Source organism: Octopus bimaculoides, chromosome 5, assembly GCF_046866305.1.
Source record: "Octopus bimaculoides isolate indiv1 chromosome 5, ASM4686630v1, whole genome shotgun sequence".
In the NCBI taxonomy this organism is placed as follows: domain Eukaryota; kingdom Metazoa; phylum Mollusca; class Cephalopoda; order Octopoda; family Octopodidae; genus Octopus; species Octopus bimaculoides.
Window position 1 is genome coordinate 107,618,894 of NC_142932.1, and position 21,577 is coordinate 107,640,470.

Below are 21,577 nucleotides of genomic sequence, written 5' to 3' on the forward strand. Positions count from 1 at the left end.
TAGGTTAGGGAAAAAAAAAAATGAAGAAATTGTGTGTGTGTGTGTGGGGGGGGGGGGGCGAAATTTCAAAACGCCGATTTTTGACAATTTTCCGGAATCTCCGTATCCGAAAACGGGTGTTTTTGGCGGAAAAAAAAGAGAAAATGGAAGGGGGAGTCTTTCCATCCCCTCTCCGTACCTACAACTTGGAAATATTAAAAAAAAAATTTCTGTTGCGTAATTCAACGAATAGAAATTGATATAAGTAGCAGACTGAAATAAATACTGAGGTCAATATGATTATTTAAACTATTGAAAGAGGTGCCACAGCCCCAAAGTCCAGTATTTGTTTTATCAATCTCTATTTGATGAATTACCCAACATAATGTACACGGAAGGTGGGGATTACTGTACAACACACTTTTTTTTCATCTCATTTTCTTTTTACAGTAGGCACTTTTACTTATCCTTTTGACTTGTTTTCTGTCCCTTCTACAGTATTAAATACGGCATGTTTAGGACAGTAAAGCTTCAAAAATATTACTGCCTCTAATTACCAAAGAATTTATGTTGAAAACTATTAATGTAAGAAAATGTAATATAAATACTAGATAACACATTAGCTTTCGTTTAAACGATTCAACATAATTTCATTAAGGCTACCACCCCTCCTTTTGGAGCGCACGAAATTCTAGTTAGAAGAGTCTATTATATATTAGAGGGTACTTCCGGTATAATCGACTGAATATAAATACCGAAATGAAATCTGCCTCCTCTTTCTCACAGACCATGTAAGTTGGTGTACTCTGTCTCTATTTCTTGGATTATTAGAATTTTTTCTTTTCATTTTATTTCCTTCATTGGATGATTAATTTGTAAATATATTTTGAAGATTATAAACATACTCCTTCAAGCATGTCAGCTACTTATAATTTTAAGGGATATTGTGATAAGAAAATTTGTATTTTATTTAATTTGTAGCAATGGCGGACGCAGCTTCAGCCGGTGGCAGAGGAGGTTTCAGAGGCGGTTTCGGTGGTAGAGGACGTGGTCGCGGCCGTGGCCGTGGACGTGGAAGAGGCCGCGGAAGAGGTCGTGGTGCTAAAGATGCCGACAAAGAATGGGTTCCCGTCACTAAATTAGGTCGTTTGGTGAAAGACGGCAAAATCAAGACCCTTGAAGAAATCTACCTGTTCTCCCATCCAATCAAGGTATATAAACGTATTTACTATATTATTTAGTTTTGTTAGTTTACCTTATTGCTTTAAATCGATGTTTAAACTGCTAATTAAGTCGATAATAGTCCGTTTATATGAAACATCTTCAACTCGGTATAAAGACACGTGGTGATACAGCTAAGAACAGCAACTGCTATGGCGGCATGTGCACAAGCCCTGTCATAGCAGATTTATACGTAAAAATTTTCGTCTTAGGTTCTATAGCTTTTCCTTCTCTCAATTCTAGTTTAAAATGCGAAAACGGTGTTTTTTTTTTTACGTAGCTACAATCAACATTTATTTTTTGTCTTCAAATCTGTGAACTCTGAGTGTTCTTAGCGATAGATGACGGCATTTCGGAGTAATAATATCCACGTTCTTAACGAGTTTATTTTGTTGCCGTCATTATTGTCTATTGTTTCAAATCTGCATGCTTTAAGCTCTGTCATAGTTAAATGTCTATATTTGTAGACACGGTGCTGGCTTTCTAAGGAATTGTTCTACAAATACGCTTCAGATGGTGTAGATTTCGATTAGGTAGAGATGGACTATATGTAATCTGAACCTCCCTCCCCCCCTTATTTATTTATTTTTTTACGGAATCCCACGTTTTAGGTTATGGAGATTCCGATTCTGAAAAAAATTTTTTTTAAATTTCAACCCCCCCCCCACCAAGCAGGCTATTTACATGCTAGAAATAACAGCCAAATCTCACAAAAACTAGGGTTAGGTTTACCCTGTGGATCTATATAAGACCCGGGGGGGGGGGAATCGAAATTTTGATAAAGAGATTTTTGAAAATCTTTTTTCAGAATCGGAATCTCCATAGCCTAAAACGTGGGATTCCGTAAAAAAAAAAAAAAAAATTTAAAAGCGGGGGGTATACCTAGATTACATATACTCCATCTCCTCCAAATTGTTTTTTTAAGTGGGAGAGGGGTCGGGTACGCCGTTAACCTTTTTCAACTTGGCGGCTTTTGATTATCTTTAAATACTATTTTTTACCCTGCCCAAAAAGCACCCAATTGAATTCCTTTCTGTTTGGGACGTTGCGGACAGGAAGAGTAAATCCGATACTGTTTAATTGGGTGAGGTAATTTTCTCTATGAATCTCTATCTCAAACTAGCAGTAACATTTCATTGTTGCGTAATTTTTGTACTTTTGAGACATTAATTTAGCTGTTTTAAAGTAGATGAAATTTTAAATTGTTGCCCTTTTTACGTGTATATCATCATAGATTAACGTCTTGCCTTCCGTGCTATATATATACACATACACTAGTACTTCCTCTGTTGGGTTGTGGAATTATATATTTATAAATACATGTTTTTCTGCTTCCTTTTCTTTCTCTTTCTCAATACTTTATTTCCTTTTTTTAATTTTTTTTATTAAGACGTATATACTACCTGCTCCCCTATATTAGATTAAGTCCGCCTGTAACTGGCTCTTTTTGTATCCTAATAGGTATATCTTTACTAACCCTAAAGAGATTCATCTTACAGTACAAATGTTTTTTCATAAGGTTTGAATTAAAATTTTCCACCGAACCTTAGTCACAATTTGTTTTTGTTGGATTTTTTACAGGAGTGGGAAGAGAAAATGGCTTTGTTTCCTCCTAACTCACAATTTTTTAATGAATATCCCTTTATGATTATATCAGAATTTAATGTGGTGGGAAAGAATGGTGAGCACGTACACACAGTGACACTCATCGAAATTTCGGATTTTAGATAGATGCGCGCGCCCGACGATTATTTCTTCGTATTAAATTCCAATATAATCTCAATCTGAAAGGTATTTGAAAGTTTCATGAAAAAGAAAAACCTCCAAAATATGAATTTTCTGGAAAAGTTTTCGCAAGTTTCGATATAATCGGAATAGGCATCTGAAACGTGTTTGTAGAAAATTCAATTAAAAAAGAAGGCACTATCGTGCTATTAGCCGTCAGAAGTGAAAGTGCTCACTGCTAGTGAAGTATCTGTCTGTCTGTCTGCCTGCATGCCTGTCGATTCTTTGGCTACTGACAGCTAATACCATGACTGGGCCGGAGCGAGCTATATGTCTGTCTGTCTGTCTCTCCCTCTATCTATCTATCTATTACTCGAAAGTTATTGGAACAAATTTGACACCTATATCCATGCGTTTGAAAACACTCAGAGTATAAGGGTACTACTAAAGCAGAGTGGTCCCGAATTTTCAACAGAGAATTTATCAAAATAGAAAACAAATGAAGTTTGAAGTTTAAAAATAATAGGATCGACCACTCACGACTAGCTAGCGCGTCTGCGCGTTCGGGACCACTCTGCTTTAGTAGTACCCTTATACTCTGTGTTTTCAAACGCATGGATATAGGTGTCAAATTTGTTCCAATAACTTTCGAGTAATAGATAGAGAGAGAGAGAGAGACAGACAGACATATAGCTCGCTCCGGCCAGTTATGGTATTAGCTGTCAGTAGCCAAAGAATCGACAGGCCAGCAACAGGCAGGCAGACAGACAGATACTTCACTAGCAGTGAGCACTTTCACTTCTGACAGTGCCAAAAAGAAAAATATCCATTTTTCTGAAAGTCGCGTAGAAATAAACCGGAGGGAGCATACTTGCAACATGCCTCTTTTTATTATATAAGCATTGGTGGTAGTGTTATCTGCTTGAAATAAATTAAAATATATTACGATGCCCTTACTATTCTATAAAAATTCATAGACAAAATTAAAATAACATTAAGCTGCTCGTAATCGCTGGATCTGATGAAAATAAGGTACTATACTGCACGTGAGGAAAGAAATATTCTGAGGAAAATGTTCGAGATAACAATATACAATTTGATGTATTGCCTATGAAATTAAATTTTCATACCATTTTATGATTTCCGAACCTTAAAATCATTGTTGCGATTTTTTAGCAATTTCCATAGCCGTAAACGTGGGTTTCCGTAAAAAAAAAAAAAAAATTGTTTTTTAAGTGGGAGACTTGTCTGCCATGTACGCCGTTAACCTTTTTAAACTTGGCGGCTTTTGATTATCTTTAAATACTATTTTTTACCCTGCCCAAAAAGCACCCAACTGAATTCCTTTCTGTTTGGGACGTTGCGGACAGGAAGAGTAAATCCGATACTGTTTAATTGGGTGAGGTAATTTTCTCTATGAATCTCTATCTCAAACTAGCAGTAACATTTCATTGTTGCGTAATTTTTGTACTTTTGAGACATTAATTTAGCTGTTTTAAGTAGATGTAATTTTAAATTGTTGCCCTTTTTGTGTGTATATCATCAAAGATTAACGTCTTGTCTTCCGTGCTATATATATATATATATATATATATATATATATATCATCATCGTTTAACGTCCGCTTTCCATGCTAGCATGGGTTGGACGATGAGGACTGGTGAAACCGGATGGCAACACCAGGCTCCAATCTAATTTGGCAGAGTTTCTACAGCTGGATGCCCTTCCTAACGCCAACCACTCAGTGTAGTGGGTGCTTTTACGTGTCACCCGCTCGAAATGGTGTCTTTATGTGCCACCCGCACAAGCCAGTCCAGGGGCACTGGCAACGATCTCGCTCGAAAATCCTACGGGAGCCAGTCAGGCGGTACTGGCAACGGCCACGCTCAAAATGGTGCATCTCATGTGCCACCCGCACAAGAACCAGTCCAGGGGCACTGGCAACGATCTTACTTGGCTTGCCGGGTCTTCTCACGCACAGCACATTTCCAAAGGTCTCGGTCAGTAGTCATCGCCTCGGTGAGGCCCAATGTACGAAGGTCTTGCCTCACCACCTCAGCCCAGGTCTTCCTGGGCCTACCTCTTCCACGGGTTCCCTCAACTGTTAGGGTGTGGCACTTTTTCACGCAGCTATCCTCATCCATTCTCACCACATGTCCATACCAGCGCAATCGTCTCTCTTGCACACCACAACTGATGCTTCTAATGTTCAGCTTTTCTCTCAAGATACTTACACTCTGACGGGTATTCACATTGACATTACACATCCAACGGAGCATACTGGCTTCATTCCTTGCGAGCTTACGTATGTCCTCAGCAGTTACAGCCCATGTTTCACTGCCATGTAGCATGGCTGTTCGTACGCATGCGTCATACAGTCTGCCTTTTACTCTGAGTGAGAGTCCCTTTGTCGCCAGCAGGGGTAAGAGCTCTCTTACCCCTGCTGACACTAGTACTTCCTCTTGGGTTGTGGAATTATATTTAAAATGTTTTTCTGCTTCCATTTTTCCTTTTCTTTCTCAATACTTTGATATTTCCTTTTTTTTTTTTAAAGACATTATATATACTACCTGCTCCCCCTACATTAGATTAAGTCCGTCTGTAACTGGCTCTTTTTGTATCCTAATAGGTATATCCTTACTAACCCTAAAGAGATTCATCTTACAGTACGAATGTTTTTTCATAAGGTTTGAATTAAAATTTTCCACCAAACCATAGTCACAATTTGTTCCTAACACTAGCTGAATAACTAAGTTATTTTACTAACTTCTTTGTAGTTGAGATGTGCCAGTCTATATTTTAGTCTTAATATAAAGTTATGACACAAATACTGCTTTTTATTTATCAGGAGGCAGAAATCATTGATTTTTTCCTGGGCTCAACCCTGAAGGATGAAGTCTTGAAGATTATGCCTGTACAGAAACAAACTCGGGCTGGTCAAAGAACACGATTTAAGGTAAAGCAAAAAGCTAAAATTAACTTGGTGTATTTGAAATATAATTAAGAGTGGCTTATTATTGCTACATGAATTTTTACATTTTTTTTTATATAGGCATTTGTTGCCATTGGTGACCATGATGGCCATGTTGGTTTGGGTGTGAAATGTTCCAAAGAAGTTGCAACTGCTATCAGAGGTGCTATAGTTTTGGCTAAGCTGTCTATCATTCCAGTCAGACGAGGCTATTGGGGTAATAAAATCGGAAAACCTCACACTGTTCCTTGTAAGGTAAGGCTAGTATATCCTGATCTGAACACAACTCAATACTCTCAAAATTGAAAATCTTTGAAACTTGCTTGAAGTGTAGATTTAATGTTAGCATACATAACACTTCTCTTTTAGGTACTTGGTCAGTGTGGTAGTGTAACAGTGATCCTCATTCCTGCTCCTCGTGGCACAGGAATTGTGAGTGCCCCTGTTCCAAAGAAACTTCTAAATATGGCTGGAATAGATGACGTATACACTCAAGCTAGAGGCTGTACAGCAACCATGGGTAACTTCGGTAAGTGTACATCAATAATTGATGTCTTCTGATTATTAGTCTCACTGATTTCCATATTTTCACGGGTTGTTGTTTCTCTTCCAGCCAAGGCCACTTACAACGCCATTGCAGAGACCTATGCCTACCTCACACCGGACTTATGGAAGGACAATGCTTTCACCAGGTCGCCGTACCAAGAATTTTCTGACTTCTTGGCTAAGGCACACACTAAGTTACCAGCACCAAGGCAGGAGGACAAACCATTTTAATAACTTTACAAGTTTGATGTAATGCTTGTGGTCCCCTCGGTGAAGCCGTGTTTTAAATAGAAAAAAAATAAAAAAGTGAATTCAATATTGATGTTTTGTATTTTTCTATAATTTTGATAGTATTTATTAGGCTGGAAAGTTTTTAAAGGATTCTGCTGTTGGTCTTGAATAGATATTAAGCCAGTGTTTAACTTTTCATACTGGCTCTTACATCTTAATGGTTATTTTTGTCATTTCAATCTAAAGCATTAAACTGTATGGTTCCAGGTTGAAGTCCTCAAGACTGTGGCTTTGTGCTTCTGGTTTTGCCTGGTTACTGCTGTAGTGGGATTCTTTGTTTTGGCTACATCAGTGTTTGTACTGCGGGATGTGGATAAGTTCGCCAGGTTTCATGAGGAAATAATTTGGTGCCAGGTCTGTCGAAATGCTAGTCTAGGGTTTGATTAAAATTTTTTTGATAATGGTTTTACTCATATAGCACAAGAACAGTGCCATTGTTAGAGGAATGATGGAAAGCGACTTAATCAGTTAGGTTTCAAGGTAGTAACCAATTCTAGATAATTGCCTGGAATAAAAAAAAAGATTTTTTTCAACTGTAAATGTTTTAAGTATTATGAATGTTGTCTAGTTTTAAAAGATGTATATATACAGTTTTGTTTTGGGATACAGACTTGAGGCTAATTATTACAGAATTGGGATGCTTTCACAACTTCACCTGATGTAAACACAGGTGAGGGGGCTGTCAAGAATGGTAGTGACTTATCCTCATGAAATAAAAAATATACTCTAAAATGATTATATAAAAAATACTAGATTCCATTTAATCCTTAAGCATACGTCTGGCAAGATTACCATCCAAAAACTATTTGGTTTGTGAGATTATTAATGTGCAGGTGACTTAGTTGACGGCTGGTCATGAATAGTAACGAAAGGATTTTTACAAATACAATTGACTAATCAATTATAATCCAAATGGAGCCTGTGCAACATTAATCTTGTAAAATACAAAGTTATTTCCCCTCTCATTAGCAAAACAGTGTAGTGGTCTAAATGGATAGATCACATTGCACATTCGTAGCAACTGCTTTGTGTATTTAATTGCTAGCAAAGTAACAGTATTTTGTTTAGTTATCATAAATACACTTGGGCAAATATCTATTATAGGCTTAAGAATGTAAAACATTGTCCTTGTCAGCACCTCATCCAACCTATCAATTATCGTTTATATACTGAAACGCTAGTGACAGTAATTGTGTGGCTTATAGTTTTCTAAGATGAAAGAAATGGAACAGCTTGCTTTTAATTGAATGGCAGACCTTTTAGTGTATCACCAGGAGTCAAAATAATTCGAGAGAACACTTTCATTATACAACTTTTGAGAAGTATCCTGACAGCATTACAGGATTTCGAGGCCAGGTTGTTGTGGTTTGTGCAATTCAAGTAGTGACATGATCTTTATTCTTTAGGTCTAGGGCAAAAGTGCATTGGCTTTATTTGATGCTGACTGGCAACTATTTATAAATGAGTTGATATAGTTTCATGAACAGCAACTGGAACCAGAACAAAATTCAGCAAGCTTTTGCATATATGGAGAAATCAGTAACCTGTTTTGAAAAGACTGATCTTAAAGCTGAGTGCTTTGCTAAGGAATTATGGGGGCTAGTGTTCCTTTATAAGATTATATGGGATGATGAGGAAAATCATCCAATTCTTGTTACATGTTAAGCCTGATTAGAATTGGAAACTAATCCATGCTTCTGATCAATCTAGTGTATTAGTGCCACCAATGAGGTAAATGTCTTGTATGCTTTTTGGTTTTTAAAATTTTTCAGCCTCATATATTTTTTATTTAAATATCTGAATTAAGATCTTTCAGCAGCCAGTTTTTTTTTCTTTTTTCCTCATGGCTTAGAACCAGTTACCAATGTGAATTAGGTGTCTCTGTATCTACAGTATATTGATGTTCACTGGTTGAAAAACTTATGCGTGTGTGTATATATAATTTTGATTCATTCATACAAATCTGTCTTAACCCTTTCGTTACCAAACCGGCTCTGGCTCTGAGTACAAATGTCTTGTTTTCATAAGTTTTGAATTAAAATCTTTCACCAAACCTTAGTCACAATTCATGTTCCTAACACTAGCTTAATGATAACTAAGTAATTTTACTAAATTCTTTGTTATATTTAAAGTAATTGAAAGAAACAGATGAACAGAAATATGGTAGCAAAAGGGTTAAGGGATGTGATAAAATAAAGGCTCACATGGCAGAGATGTAAACTGAACCCTTTCCCACTTTGATTTTTTTAAATGAAATCCCACGTTTTAGGCTATGGAGATTCTGAAAAAAGTCCCCCCCCCCCCCATTTCATTTTTCACTTCCGGATATTTTTTTTGTGAAATACGGAGATGATTTTAAAAAAGAATTTACTCCAATCACCTCCCCTGCCGATTCTATGGCCTTGGCCTTCAAGCAGACTCTTCGCGTGCTAGAAATAACAGCCAAATCTCACAAAACTGCAATAACATGAAATATGTAACCAATCTACTCACCTTTCTGCAAAGATTTCTTTTGAGTAGTTTCCTGCAGTAATATGACTTTTTTTTTTTAAAGTTACAAAAAATATGAGTGCAGAAATTAACAGCAAACTCCTGAAAAAAAAAAGTAAAAATAACAAAGAAATACTGTGATGAAGTGAAATTGAAGTGCTCATTCATATTGCGTGTGTAAACACGTTTTACTTTTGGAAATAATGCTATTTTCAAAACCATTTTCTCTGGAGCAAGCTGCTTAAATATTTCCTCAAATGAACACTTTAATTTCACTTTGTCATATTACTGTTGGAAATTACTCAGAAATCTTTGCAGGGGTGGCGGATTGAAATTTTGAAATTGCGATTCTTAAAGAAAAATTTTCGGAATTGGAATCTCCATAGTCTAAAATGTGGGATTCCGTAAAAAAAAAAATTAAAGGGTAAGGGTTCTGTTTACATCTCTGCCATGTGAGCCAAAATAAAAGTTAATTTTATGCTATCAAGAAGAAACAGTTATTCAGGTACCATCCAGACAAGGTGGAATAAATTCTGTAAGTAGGCATAAAATATGAGGCACAGACATGAAAGAAAAGATAGAAAACTATTCATAATGTCAGGTATGCTTAGGTCGAGAAGCAAAGATGTTGATAAATGTCTTGTGGCATGAAGTGTTCCAGTCTACAAGGCAGTGTACTACAGAGAACGAAAAAGTACAGAATAATGACACTTGCCCTTAATTTGGAGAGAGGCATGAATATACTATTATAAAGAAAAAGCAAGTTTGAGGTCCTACTCCAACACTCAACAAGAACCAAACATTGAAGTTCAATCAGATAAAGCTGTTGGTCTCAGAAGTAAGTTAAGATGCTTAAAATATTTAGTGAAGTAGGGTCAGGAAATATAAGTGGGTGTCATGCACTAGATAGGCTTCTCACTGTTGAAGAGAAGGTCCGGTCTTTAGGGGTGTGGTCCAATGTTAAGGACCTACTTTTGGCAAAAGAGGTCCTCAGTAATAGTGAGCATGAGGGCTCTAGTTGTCGACTGTGTTAAAAGTTATGTGGTGCTATATTTTCTTGATATGAATAGTGCATGGATTTTGTTTTTGGTGATAGCTTTCAAAGCTTCCAGGCATGGAAATAGTTCTGATTTGGTGTAAAGTGTTCAAGTTGTATGTAGATGGAGAAAATTAGGGAGGAATGAAGGGTATCATTTGCAGAAGTGGGCATTGTTAAACATGGTAGCAGGATGGTCATGTATATGAAAATCTAAATCCAGAGTGCTAGTGTAGGACAAAATGGGCTCCATTAGCACACCATGATAGTGTGATCTGATTGGAAGCTAGTTCCAAGAGATGAAGACTGGATTGTATCCATAAAATTTTGATAGATTTGCAGAGCAGACTGAATTCAAAATTTTGCTGATATTGAGGTGACATTTCCATCAAATTTCTAGCCATTGTGAGTCCACTGGCACATAGAAAATTAGATCTCTAGTGGATTTGGATAAGTAGTACAGGTGGTTGTTAGGTAGAGAGGGTGATATTGAAGGTTCTGGTGAATATCGTTAATTGCCTTTAACAAATTGAAAATAAGTATGATAGTGAGAAGGATCAGTGATTTGCATTGCTGCAGAATGCTGTCATTATTTAGTTATGTCCCTTTACGTTCTGAGTACAAATCCTGCTGAAGTAAATTTTGCCTTTTCATCTCAGTTGATAAAACAAATCAAATGTTAGTAATATTCCTATAAAACATCCTAAATGTAACTGGAATTATAGTAGAAGACTAAAACTGTCTATCAGATTTTGGGCTTCTGTTGCCACTCATTAAAATCTCTAATTCCAGTCACAACTAGGATATTGTAAGAAATATATTAATTTTTAGTGTGTACACAGTCTACTATTCATTTTAACCATTTAGTTGTCAGGTCTTTCTTAGTCATAGTCCAAAGGTACATGATACTCTTAGCCAATGTTTGACAGATGAAATGAATAAGTTTGTATTTGTTTTAACTTCAGAGTTTATGACTTTTAAATGCCACTGCACTATGCCATATTTTGTCCATGGTACTACCCTCTCATATATCTAATCTTAGTTCTAAGCCCTTGAACAATTCAGCCTGCAGTCTGTCACTAATATGTTCATGTCTAGGCATTTGGTGTACCATTTGATGGTTTTGTATTGATTCCAAGTTTGTTTGTTTTTTGGGGGTTTTTTTACATTAAGGTTCTATTTACCCTTCTTCAAAAGTAAAACTATATCATCATGGATTATTACAGAGGGTTTCTTCTGGCCAACCAGTTGACATCTAACTGGCATCAACTAGAAGTGGGAATAATCCACTGGGTGCATCATCTGTGCCTCTGTTTGCCTTAAGAACATGCTGGTGAAAAGTCAGCAGATGCCAAATATAATGCTTTTTTATTCACAGTAATCATCATCGTTTAATGTCCACCTTCTATGTTGGCATGGGTAGGGTTTTTAATTAATCTTGCAATATCTCAGCTTCGAAATTTTGATGTGATTGTATAATTTTAGAATGACATTGAAGGGTAGGTGTGATAAGATGGATCTGGCTGGTTTGAATATAAAACAGATAACATATTTGGGCTGGATATAGCCAGTTTAAATGCTAAAGGGTTCAATGCTAGCATATTCTACAATAAGTCAGTAGGTATACAAATGATTTTGTTTTTCTGATGTTTCATTCACATGTGATGTTGAATTTTTTGTTTTAATATGTAAGCATTAAGGTTGAGAGTAATGAAACTTAAATTGACTGCTTAAAGGTTTGTATATAACAAGATTGTCCATAAAATAATTCTTAGTGAAGAGGTGGTCATTATTTTAAACAAGACATTTATGTATAATATGAATAGTAAAGGCATAGCACCAGTTATATTAATATTACAGGTAGAATTGTTAGCATGCCAGGCAAAATGCTTGGCAGCATTTTATGTCTTTGTTCTGAGTTCAAATTCCTCTAAAATCAACTTTGCCTTTCATCATTTTAGGGTTTATAAAATAAGTACCAGTTGAGCAGTGGAGTTGATATAATCGGCTTACCCCACCCCCAAAATTGCTGGCTTTGTGCCAAAATTTGAAACCAATATTTATAGGGGTAACTATTAATTTGCATCGATTTTGGATTTGGTTTGCAAGATTCTTTATGTGAGTTTGTGTGTTGAAGCATATTTTGTTGTGTCTGGTGAGAGTCACTCTTAGTTCCTTATTATTTAACACACTCAGCGGTAAAGTTTCCACTCATTTACTTCTTTATTTTTCCTAAAATTTTTGTTGTCTTGCAACCTTTTCAATAGTTGTTGACTCTGTCCGTTATTTGAGTGTGTCTAGGTTTTTATTACTAAGTAGTGTGTATTCTACCTGTATATATATATATATATAAACTGTGGGTATGATTACCTACTACGTATATTTCCTATTTAGTACTGGGGATGTGTCATTTATGAGGACGTACTCATGTGTTTGTCTGAGTGTTGGGTGCTTAGATAAAATGCGGATGTCAAGTTGACCCAGGTTGCCTCCATGTTGGTCCTTGGCATGTTGATAGAGTATGGAGGACTGTTTTTTGTCATCATATTGTCTCAAATATCTATTTAGTCTTTCTGCTATGCTCTTAGATGTCTCTCCTATGTATGTCATGTTCTTGTCTTTACAAGCACCTTCTGCTGTAGACTACATTTCTAGTTCTATAGTTAATGCCAGGGTTAATCCTTATACACCATGCAGTTATCATTGGTGCATATGGTATTCTCAAAGGGGGTATGTTCTACATAGTTGTGATCTGATGGAGTTTCCTGGCTTTTCAAGAATCTTAATGTTAAGTTTGGTCTCCTTCAGAGCTTTTCTAAATCTATGGGCTGTGGTCTCTACAAACATCACTCCTTGATATTTGTCAGTTTTGTACCACGTGTTCACCCTGTTTGCTTTGTCACAAGCTCTTTGTATTTTATTCCTGTCTTTACTTCTATATCTAGGGCAGGTACCACTGGTTTCATTACATATAATGTTATGTAACTTCTTTCTAGCACACTTGTATACTCAAACCCTCCTCCTCATCATCATCATCGTTTAACGTCTACTTTCCATGCTGGCATGGGTTGGATTGTTTGACTGAGGACTGGTGAGCCAGATGGCTGCACTAGGCTCCAATTTGATCTGGATGCCCTTCCTAATGTCAACCACTCTGGATGCTTTTACGTGTCACTGGCATGAGGGCCCTCAGGTGGTACTGGCAACGGCCACGCTCAAATGGTGTTTTTTACGTGCCACCTGCACAGGAGCCAGTCCAGCAGCACTGGCAACGACCTCGCTTGGATGTTGTTTTTCACGTGCTAGTAAGGTGATGCTGGTAATGATCATGCTCGAATGGTGCTTTTTACGTGCCACTGGCATGGGAGCCAGTCAGCGACCCTGGCAATGATGACACTTGGATGGTGCTCTTAGCGCTTCACTAGCACGGATGCCAGTCATGCAGTACTGTCATCAAATTTGATTTCGATTTCACTTGCCTCAACAGGTCTTTGCAAGCAGTTTAGTGTCCAATGAAGGAAAGGTACGCATAAGTGGGCTAGTTATACCACTGGCATAGGCCATGGGTTATGGTCTCACTTGGCTTGCTGGGTCTTCTCAAGCACAGCATATTTCCAAAGGTCTCAGTCACTAGTCATTGCCTATCTTTCTGATATACATATATGTATATATAACATCTTGTGTCTATTAAGACCTAAATTGTTCTCAACATGAAATATAGCAGCATACCAAAACGTGAGCGGGCAAGACATTTAAAATCACCTAAAAAAAGCATTCTTAAACAGGTACCGGTTTCGGATTTAACAATTCTTACCGATTGTCCATTCCTCTTCAGCCTGATTTGTAATGTAACCGCAATCATCAGAATCATATACAGAGTTGCCCATCGCCATGGGTGCGCGTGTATATGGTTCTGCTAATTACAGCTTAATGGTAAAATTCAAAAGTCTTCGTTTTGGCGCGCTAATTCCAGGAATATATCTGCAGAAAATATTTACTGCGTCGTATATATTCAGTATGAAAAAATGGGTAATGGGTAAAATATTATTATAAAATCTGGTAATTAATCATATATTAATTAATATCGATTAATTATCAGGAGGCCAGCACATCTAAAGAATCAAAGAGATTCAGAAATAGTATCTGCAATCTCAGGGGATTAAGGTACATTTAAAAAAAATAACGTTGACCACTAACGTGGACAATTAATGTGCTAGAAATAGATCACATCTTGTGTCTATTAAGACCTAAATTGTTCTCAACATGAAATATAGCAGCATACCAAAGGAATGGACAATCGGTAAGAATTGTTAAATCCGAAACCGGTACCTGTTTAAGAATGCTTTTTTAGGTGATTTTAAATGTCTTGCCCGCTCACGTTTTGGTATGCTGCTATATTTCATGTTGAGAACAATTTAGGTCTTAATAGACACAAGATGTGATCTATTTCTAGCACATTAATTGTTCACGTTAGTGGTCAACGTTATTTTTTAAAAATGTACCTTAATCCCCTGAGATTGCAGATACTATTTCTGAATCTCTTTGATTCTTTAGATGTGCTGGCCTCCTGATAATTAATCGATATTAATTAATATATGATTAATTACCAGATTTTATAATAATATATGTATATATATGTAGGTAAATGAATAGGAATGTAAACAGATTGACATACAGACGGATAAGTACATAGGTAATATGAACAGACAAGCACACATACATACACAAATGAAGACTGAAACACACACACACACACACACACACTTTACTTCACACAAGGACACATATGGAGACACATCCATACATACAGACGCAGTACATAGTCACAAAAGCCCATACACAGACACACTCAGACATGCACACACAAGGAGACAGAGGCAGACACACATGCATGCAAACACAGACACACATAAAAACACAGAAACACATGAATATGCAGAATACATATAAACATACACACATACATATACACATATGCACACACATGCATACGCACTTACATGCTTGCATATATACATGTATATGCACACATTAACTCACACACACGTGCACGAATATACAAAAAGAATGGACAGTGTTAATGATGCAAGATGCAACGAAAATTTTAGGAAAAATAAATAAATGAGTGGAAACTTTACTGGTGAATGTGTTAAATAATAAGGCATTAAAAGAGAATGACTCCCCAGACACAACAAAATATTAATTTGTGACCATTCACTATCCATGCTGCCTTTGATCACACATTATATTGTTCTTTTCTGACTTAAGAATTTTGATGTTTTACAAAATAATCAAATGTCAAACTATTTCAGGAATCAGATATCCAAGCATCTAGATACTATAAGTAAATAATTACATTAATTTGAAGCATTATTTGGAAAGATTACCAGGCATGATCAATTTGTCACCTCTTGAGATTTTTATCTCAAGAGGTGACAAATCTCGATATTTATATAAATTTTTGCAAAGAAATTATAAAATCGATTTTGCAATAAAACTCAATTAGATTTTAACCCTTTAACATTCAGATTACTCTGTCAAATGTAATGCTTATTCACATGGTTTTGAACTAATCATGTGTTATCCCATAGTTCTGAGATTTCAATGATGTGATTATTTTTAGAATGACATTGTAGAGTAGGTGTGAGAGGCCAACTCTGGCCAGTTTGAACATAAAACAAGTAGAATATTTGGTTTGGATATAGCTGGTTCAAATGCTAAAGAGTTGTATAATTTTTGCTTGTAGAGAGTTATATGAGTTTAACATACATCTACAGCTGTAATACTTGGACACAATAGCGTTGTGTCCTGGAGTCACTGGGTATTGACTTGGCCTAGGTTGATCAAGCCTAGGCCTGTGTCCAAACAGCTTTCTATTGACCCTAACGATACCTCTTTTTAGCCAATTGCTTTTTTAGCAGGCTCTATATTAATTTTGATAGCTCTTCTACTCACTCCTGAAATTGAAATGTCCAGAGTTTCATAGGCCTTACTCAGCATACGATCTGCAAACAAATTCTTGACTGCCAACCACTTGGTAAACACCACATTCTCCACCAATGCTTGTCACTTCCTCTCTGGTGCCTTTTCCATCCTCCATCTCGGGGCATAATTAACCCCAGTAGTATTTGTTGCTTTGTGTTGGAAACTGAAATGATATCTAGTTTCAGCAAGGTTTGAGTGATATGTGTTGGAAATTTTAATTGTTTCTCCAGATTAACTTCTATCTCTAGTCTTGTGCTGCAGAAAGTAATGTCTCAGAGCTGTTCTTGGGACTTTTTGTAAGCCTCTCTCCCTCTTCAATAAAGGCTGCTTTTCTGGTATTTTTGCTGTCACTGATCCCCTTGTTGATTGCTTCAGCAATGATCTTGAGGACCAGATTATGTCTTCAATAATAGAATCTTTCACTCAGTGCGTTGGAGCAGCTGCTTAAGATGTGCTTGAAGGTCCGTCATAGAACACCAGAGGTATGCCTTATGTAAATAGATTTGATGCACAGGATAAGAACTTGATCCTCTATGGGTTCCAGTTCCAGATGTTCTATCAAATGATAATTCAACTCCATTGCCTGCTCCTACTTCATCCAGGCACTGTTTTCATAGTGTCACTGCTTTGCTTGCCCACTCTTCCTCCACTGATGCTTGCTAACCATGTCATATTGACTTGTTGTAGAGCATTCAAATCTAGCCCTGTCTTGTTCTACACCACCAAGGAAGGCTGCTCAACTACTTGATGGACTACATTTTGTTTCCTTCCTGTTCTCACAGTAATCTCTGTGCTAGACACCTTGGTGTCCTATAAATGTTCTTATACCTGTGACACCATAAATTCTTCCCTGACAGAATTAAACAGAAACCTTAGTTTGTTACTGTTTCTATATAGTACAATGTGCTCTAAGAGCATGGCAAAGGTGGCTGCTCACCACGAACTCTAAGCCCTCTGCTACTGTCATGGGGACTTTTGTAGACAAGCAAAGGCTAGAGTAATTTTTCAAGGATCCGATGTTGGTAAACCCAAGCCTTGGATCTTCCTGGTAGCCCTGATTTGTACACAGCTCTGTCTTGATGGAATTGATGTCCTCCAGATTGCAACTGAAGACTTTTCACTAGTTTTTCTGTGGGATAGAATCTGATCTTCCCATACCCACCCTCTTATCCTTTCTACAAAACCATGCATTGGGATTTTGCAGGTTTGAAACTCATCTGTTCCCATGCCACAAACTTCTTTAGTTCCCAGAGGATCCACTTAGTTTTCTGCACTATTTTTGTCACTGATGTGTGGTTGCCTTACTCTTATCTTAAGAGGACCCTGCCATTCATGATGATGTAGTTTTACCTTTGGAGAATATAGTGTCTTTCTAGAACAACTTCAACTAGATTGTGCAGTGTTGGCCAAATCCAGCCACAGAACAACCAGGTCCTCTATTTCCTGTCATTTCTCCTTGATGTGTTATGTCAGTACACCTGTGTGTTCAAGGCAGCTAGGGACTCCTGGTATGTCTCCCTTCTGTACTGATATGCTGATGATGATACTGTTCAGCAGAAAGTGGAAAAGTCTCTTGGACACAATACTGGAAAAAAAATCTTTCCATACTTGGACAATGCAAAGTTGGTTGATATTCTCAGCTCTCTTCTTTAGGTATGTATATCCCTTCTCCACATCTCTATGATTAGGCAACTCTCCTTCAAATCACCTTCCAAAGCCTTTCACTAGTTCTTGTAGACCATTTTATGGGAATCTACTTAGGCCTGGTGCCAAGTTAGATCTTTACCTTCATACTACTTTTATTTTCAAGCAAGGCTACTCCAAGTAGAAATCCAGTTGGTCTTGATGTTTAGAAGTGTCTTGCAAAGACTTGGTGGTTGGGCCCTCTCTCACTGTTGCTCTAAGCACTCATTAATGGTGTCCTTGGAACAGGTCAATTGACCAGTTCTCTTCTGAGGAGCTACTGCATTAATCTAAAGGTTAACCAGGAATACAGCTCTCCTCTTGCTCTCTCCTGCAACTCTTCTTGTCAGTATTCGGAGCTCCTCCCTGAAGACTGTCTAGTCTGTTAGGGTGGCCTTTTCAACCTCCTCGTTATCCTGTGGTTTGGCGCATAAATTGATGGTATGGGTTTGGGCTCCTCTGTCCCAAAACGATGAACTGCAAAGTTCACTATGAATATGTGGAGGACATAGTTTCCAGCCACATTGATACATATCTCCCCTGTCAGTCTCCGTCCAAAATTCCACATCTCATTTGGCAACCCCTTACACTATTCGGTCAAAATCCTAATCAAACTGCTGTCACAGCTCGACGAATAGAGCCAGTGGATCCCTAGCTGGGCTGGTGAACCAGCAACTGTGGCTGACATACAGAAGCGCATGACACTGGTTTGCCATGCACCTGGCTACTTCTGCGTCTCACCTCATCCTTTTTGCTAGTAGAGATATTTACAAAACAGACATACAAAATTAAGCTAATCTTTAAGACCCATCTATAAAACGCATGCTTGTCTAAGTAAAAAACAATAAAAATATTTCAGATAAATTTTGTTTAACAATTGATAGACTGAGTTACATAAGACTTTTTTTTTGCTACTGAAATGTGTAAAGTTTAATTTTATAAAAAAAGTTAACGAATACACAACACCTGTTAATTGCATTATGAAAAAAAAAAAGAAATCAAAAAGAAACATATTTCAATCATTCGGGTGCGTAAAAAGTTACTTTGTATATTTTTATATTTTCTTGGCTAAACATAGATTATTTGCAACTGGAATAAAGTATGGTTTAAAAAGTGCACTCCATTTTGGGGTAAATTTATGTATGTTTACGTACATTTGACTAGAATTGAATTAAAATATCGCACCTTGTATACAGAATGAAGCGGAACTCTAAAAATATCGTGTGATCTCGTGTGATTTCTCTACGATATCACTGTGGTCCGTCACCACCATCGACCAACCGAGTTCTAATCACTGCCGCCGCCGCCGCCGCCGCCGCTGCTGCTGCTGCTACTACCGCCACTCCAACTTCCCCGCCGACTACTGTTACCAGCCATTTACTCAAATTTTGTTTTGGTCTTCGATCGGCACACGGACCATGTATGTGATGTTTGCCGCTCATCGACGGATATTTTACCATTTCTCACTGGCTCCTAGTAACAGACGTAGTGTAGCACACCTGGATTAAGCCCTGTGTATTTTAGGTATGTTTTGAATTTTTTTACTTGCATTTCTTGAAAATAGTTGAGATGATCAAGCGAGAGGTTTTTGTCTCTTGTTTTGCGTACATTCTTTCGACTGACAGTGTTGGTCTGACACTACACATACGCACAACATTCGGAAGCCATCCAGTACTGGCTGCCGAAGATCTTCTGCTATTTCTATACAACATGAAACACGCAGCTACAGTTTTCTTGTACTTTCTTCATGAAATGGTTAATAAATTAAGGTTTATTAAACTTAAAGCAAACTTGCGGACAATGCCCGATTATCTGCAGCGATAAATTGACGCATTTTACTGTACAAAATACTTATCTTGTTTGTCGATATGGTAACATTTAAAATGATATTAAAAAAAAAAAAAAAGGCTGTTGAGAAATTGTGAAAATTTCTGAAAAGATATAAGCAACATAAATTTGTAGATATTCAATATGCGCTTTCCTATGAATATACCCTTATCTAAAAGATGGAGAAGAGGAGAAAAGAAATCTAATCGTCAATATTCATCAGATCGCACACACAATATCTACGATACATTACATATGCATTGGTGCACACACACACACACACACACACGAATAATCCTTACACTTGTTTGTTTATACATATATTTATTGACTTATTTGAACATACTTAGGTACTTAGCATTTTTGTAATTTACACAGTAGACCAACTATTTAACCGATTTTTATTGCAGCTACCATCGTATATTCTAGATAGATTACTGCAGCGTTACTGATGCTGGTTGTTCTGTCAGTCGAACATATATATATATATTGTTTCTAAGACTAAAAGATTAACTTTAGTTTCTCTTCTGTCTCCCACCCACGATATATGCTGCTAATCTGTCAACATTTAACATCGTTGCACACAACATAAAACACATGAAGCTGCTGCCTTCAGAGACGTTTTGGATGATTAGAATTTGTTGCATTATTATTTTTTTTTCTGCGATCGGCAGGTGATACTCAATGGTTTGTATATCTTTGAACCAAATCCCGTCCTTCAGTATCAGGAGTTTTTTTTTCTTTTGCTTTCCATATTTTTCTTTCTTACCCGTCTACTTCTATTTATCGAAAGAAATTATCTGTAATGTTTGAAATCTAATTTTCTCTTTGTATTTTCTGCTATCGTAGAATTTAGAAGCGCCTGCCTCTACATAAATAAAACATAGATATCATACATACATTCATTCATACATACATTTCATAGATACAGCTGTGACTACTAATCTGTATATCTATGTGTATTGAGGTATTATTTTCTGTGTGCTAAGATCAAGTATTGCGAAGATTTTTTTTTTTTCATTAATTACGCGTAGGAAAGCCGATATTTTAGTTTTGTCAAATGAGGGAAACAACCGTAGTCTGCAACATTACCGGTAGAATTTCAGGAATCTGTAATTAATCTTTACTATTGTAATATCATGCTATAATTTTGCTAATTAGGGAATACTTTCCGATAGATGCTAGATATAGTGTTCTTATCAATCGCTGTATAAGAATATGTCTGTTGTGAAGAATATGTTTTATCTTCTTTCGGTAATATTTTCAAATGAGGCAAATATATGGACGCATTCGTCTTTAATTTGTCTTCAACAAACGCCAACCTTCTTACCCTACCAACAACCGGCTTCTTTTACATCTGTCATTCATAAGGTTTTAGGCACAACCGGTGCGAACTAATTCTTATACCACTTTGAATCATATTTTAGACCGCAAAGATCTCTATTATGGGTTCTGAAGAGATAGATCCACCACGGACCATCTCTTCTCCATTTTACACCATGATATGATGTCTTGCCCTTGAAAATTTTGGCAAAAGCAAAGTTGTTGCCCTTGACATCAGGTAAACCTTTGACCAAGCTTAGGTATCTTCTCCCAAAGCCGGTTGTCCATGCCAAACTTCCCCGTTACCACTTGTTACTTACAAACTGGACTGAAAGCTGCCTAGTAAGTTGAAGCATACCAATATGTGTTTAAGGAGTGATCTTCAAATGTATTAAACCAAACCAGGTGTACCTTAGTGCTCAGTTATATTTTAACACTTTTCAACTTGTCTATTAACCACCTATTTACAACGTACATTCTTACACTGAGACCATCATAGA

At 37.0% G+C, this 21,577-nt stretch overlaps 2 protein-coding genes and 1 long non-coding RNA gene across 3 annotated transcripts in view; 2 read left to right on the top strand and 1 right to left on the bottom strand.

Annotated features, from left to right (window-relative positions):
- Positions 1-639: 639 nt before the first annotated feature.
- LOC106883088 (small ribosomal subunit protein uS5) lies at positions 640-6,758 on the top strand. Its single transcript, XM_014933981.3, has 6 exons — positions 640-770; positions 961-1,190; positions 5,774-5,881; positions 5,978-6,151; positions 6,266-6,425; positions 6,510-6,758. The coding sequence occupies exons 2-6, from the start codon at positions 963-965 to the stop codon at positions 6,671-6,673; spliced, it is 834 nt and encodes a 277-aa protein (XP_014789467.1). The 5' UTR covers positions 640-770; positions 961-962; the 3' UTR covers positions 6,674-6,758.
- Positions 6,577-19,252, bottom strand: LOC128247896 (uncharacterized). Its single transcript, XR_016241768.1, has 2 exons — positions 19,113-19,252; positions 6,577-9,325 (listed from the first exon to the last, which is right to left on the bottom strand). It is a non-coding gene; the product is annotated as an uncharacterized LOC128247896 (long non-coding RNA).
- Positions 19,253-19,302: 50 nt separating this feature from the next.
- Positions 19,303-21,577, top strand: part of LOC106883080 (uncharacterized) — a 439,153-nt gene continuing 436,878 nt past the window's right edge. Inside the window, exon 1 of the mRNA XM_014933964.3 lies at positions 19,303-19,451. The gene's annotated coding sequence lies outside the window, so the exon portion shown is untranslated. The remainder of the gene's footprint in view (positions 19,452-21,577) is intronic.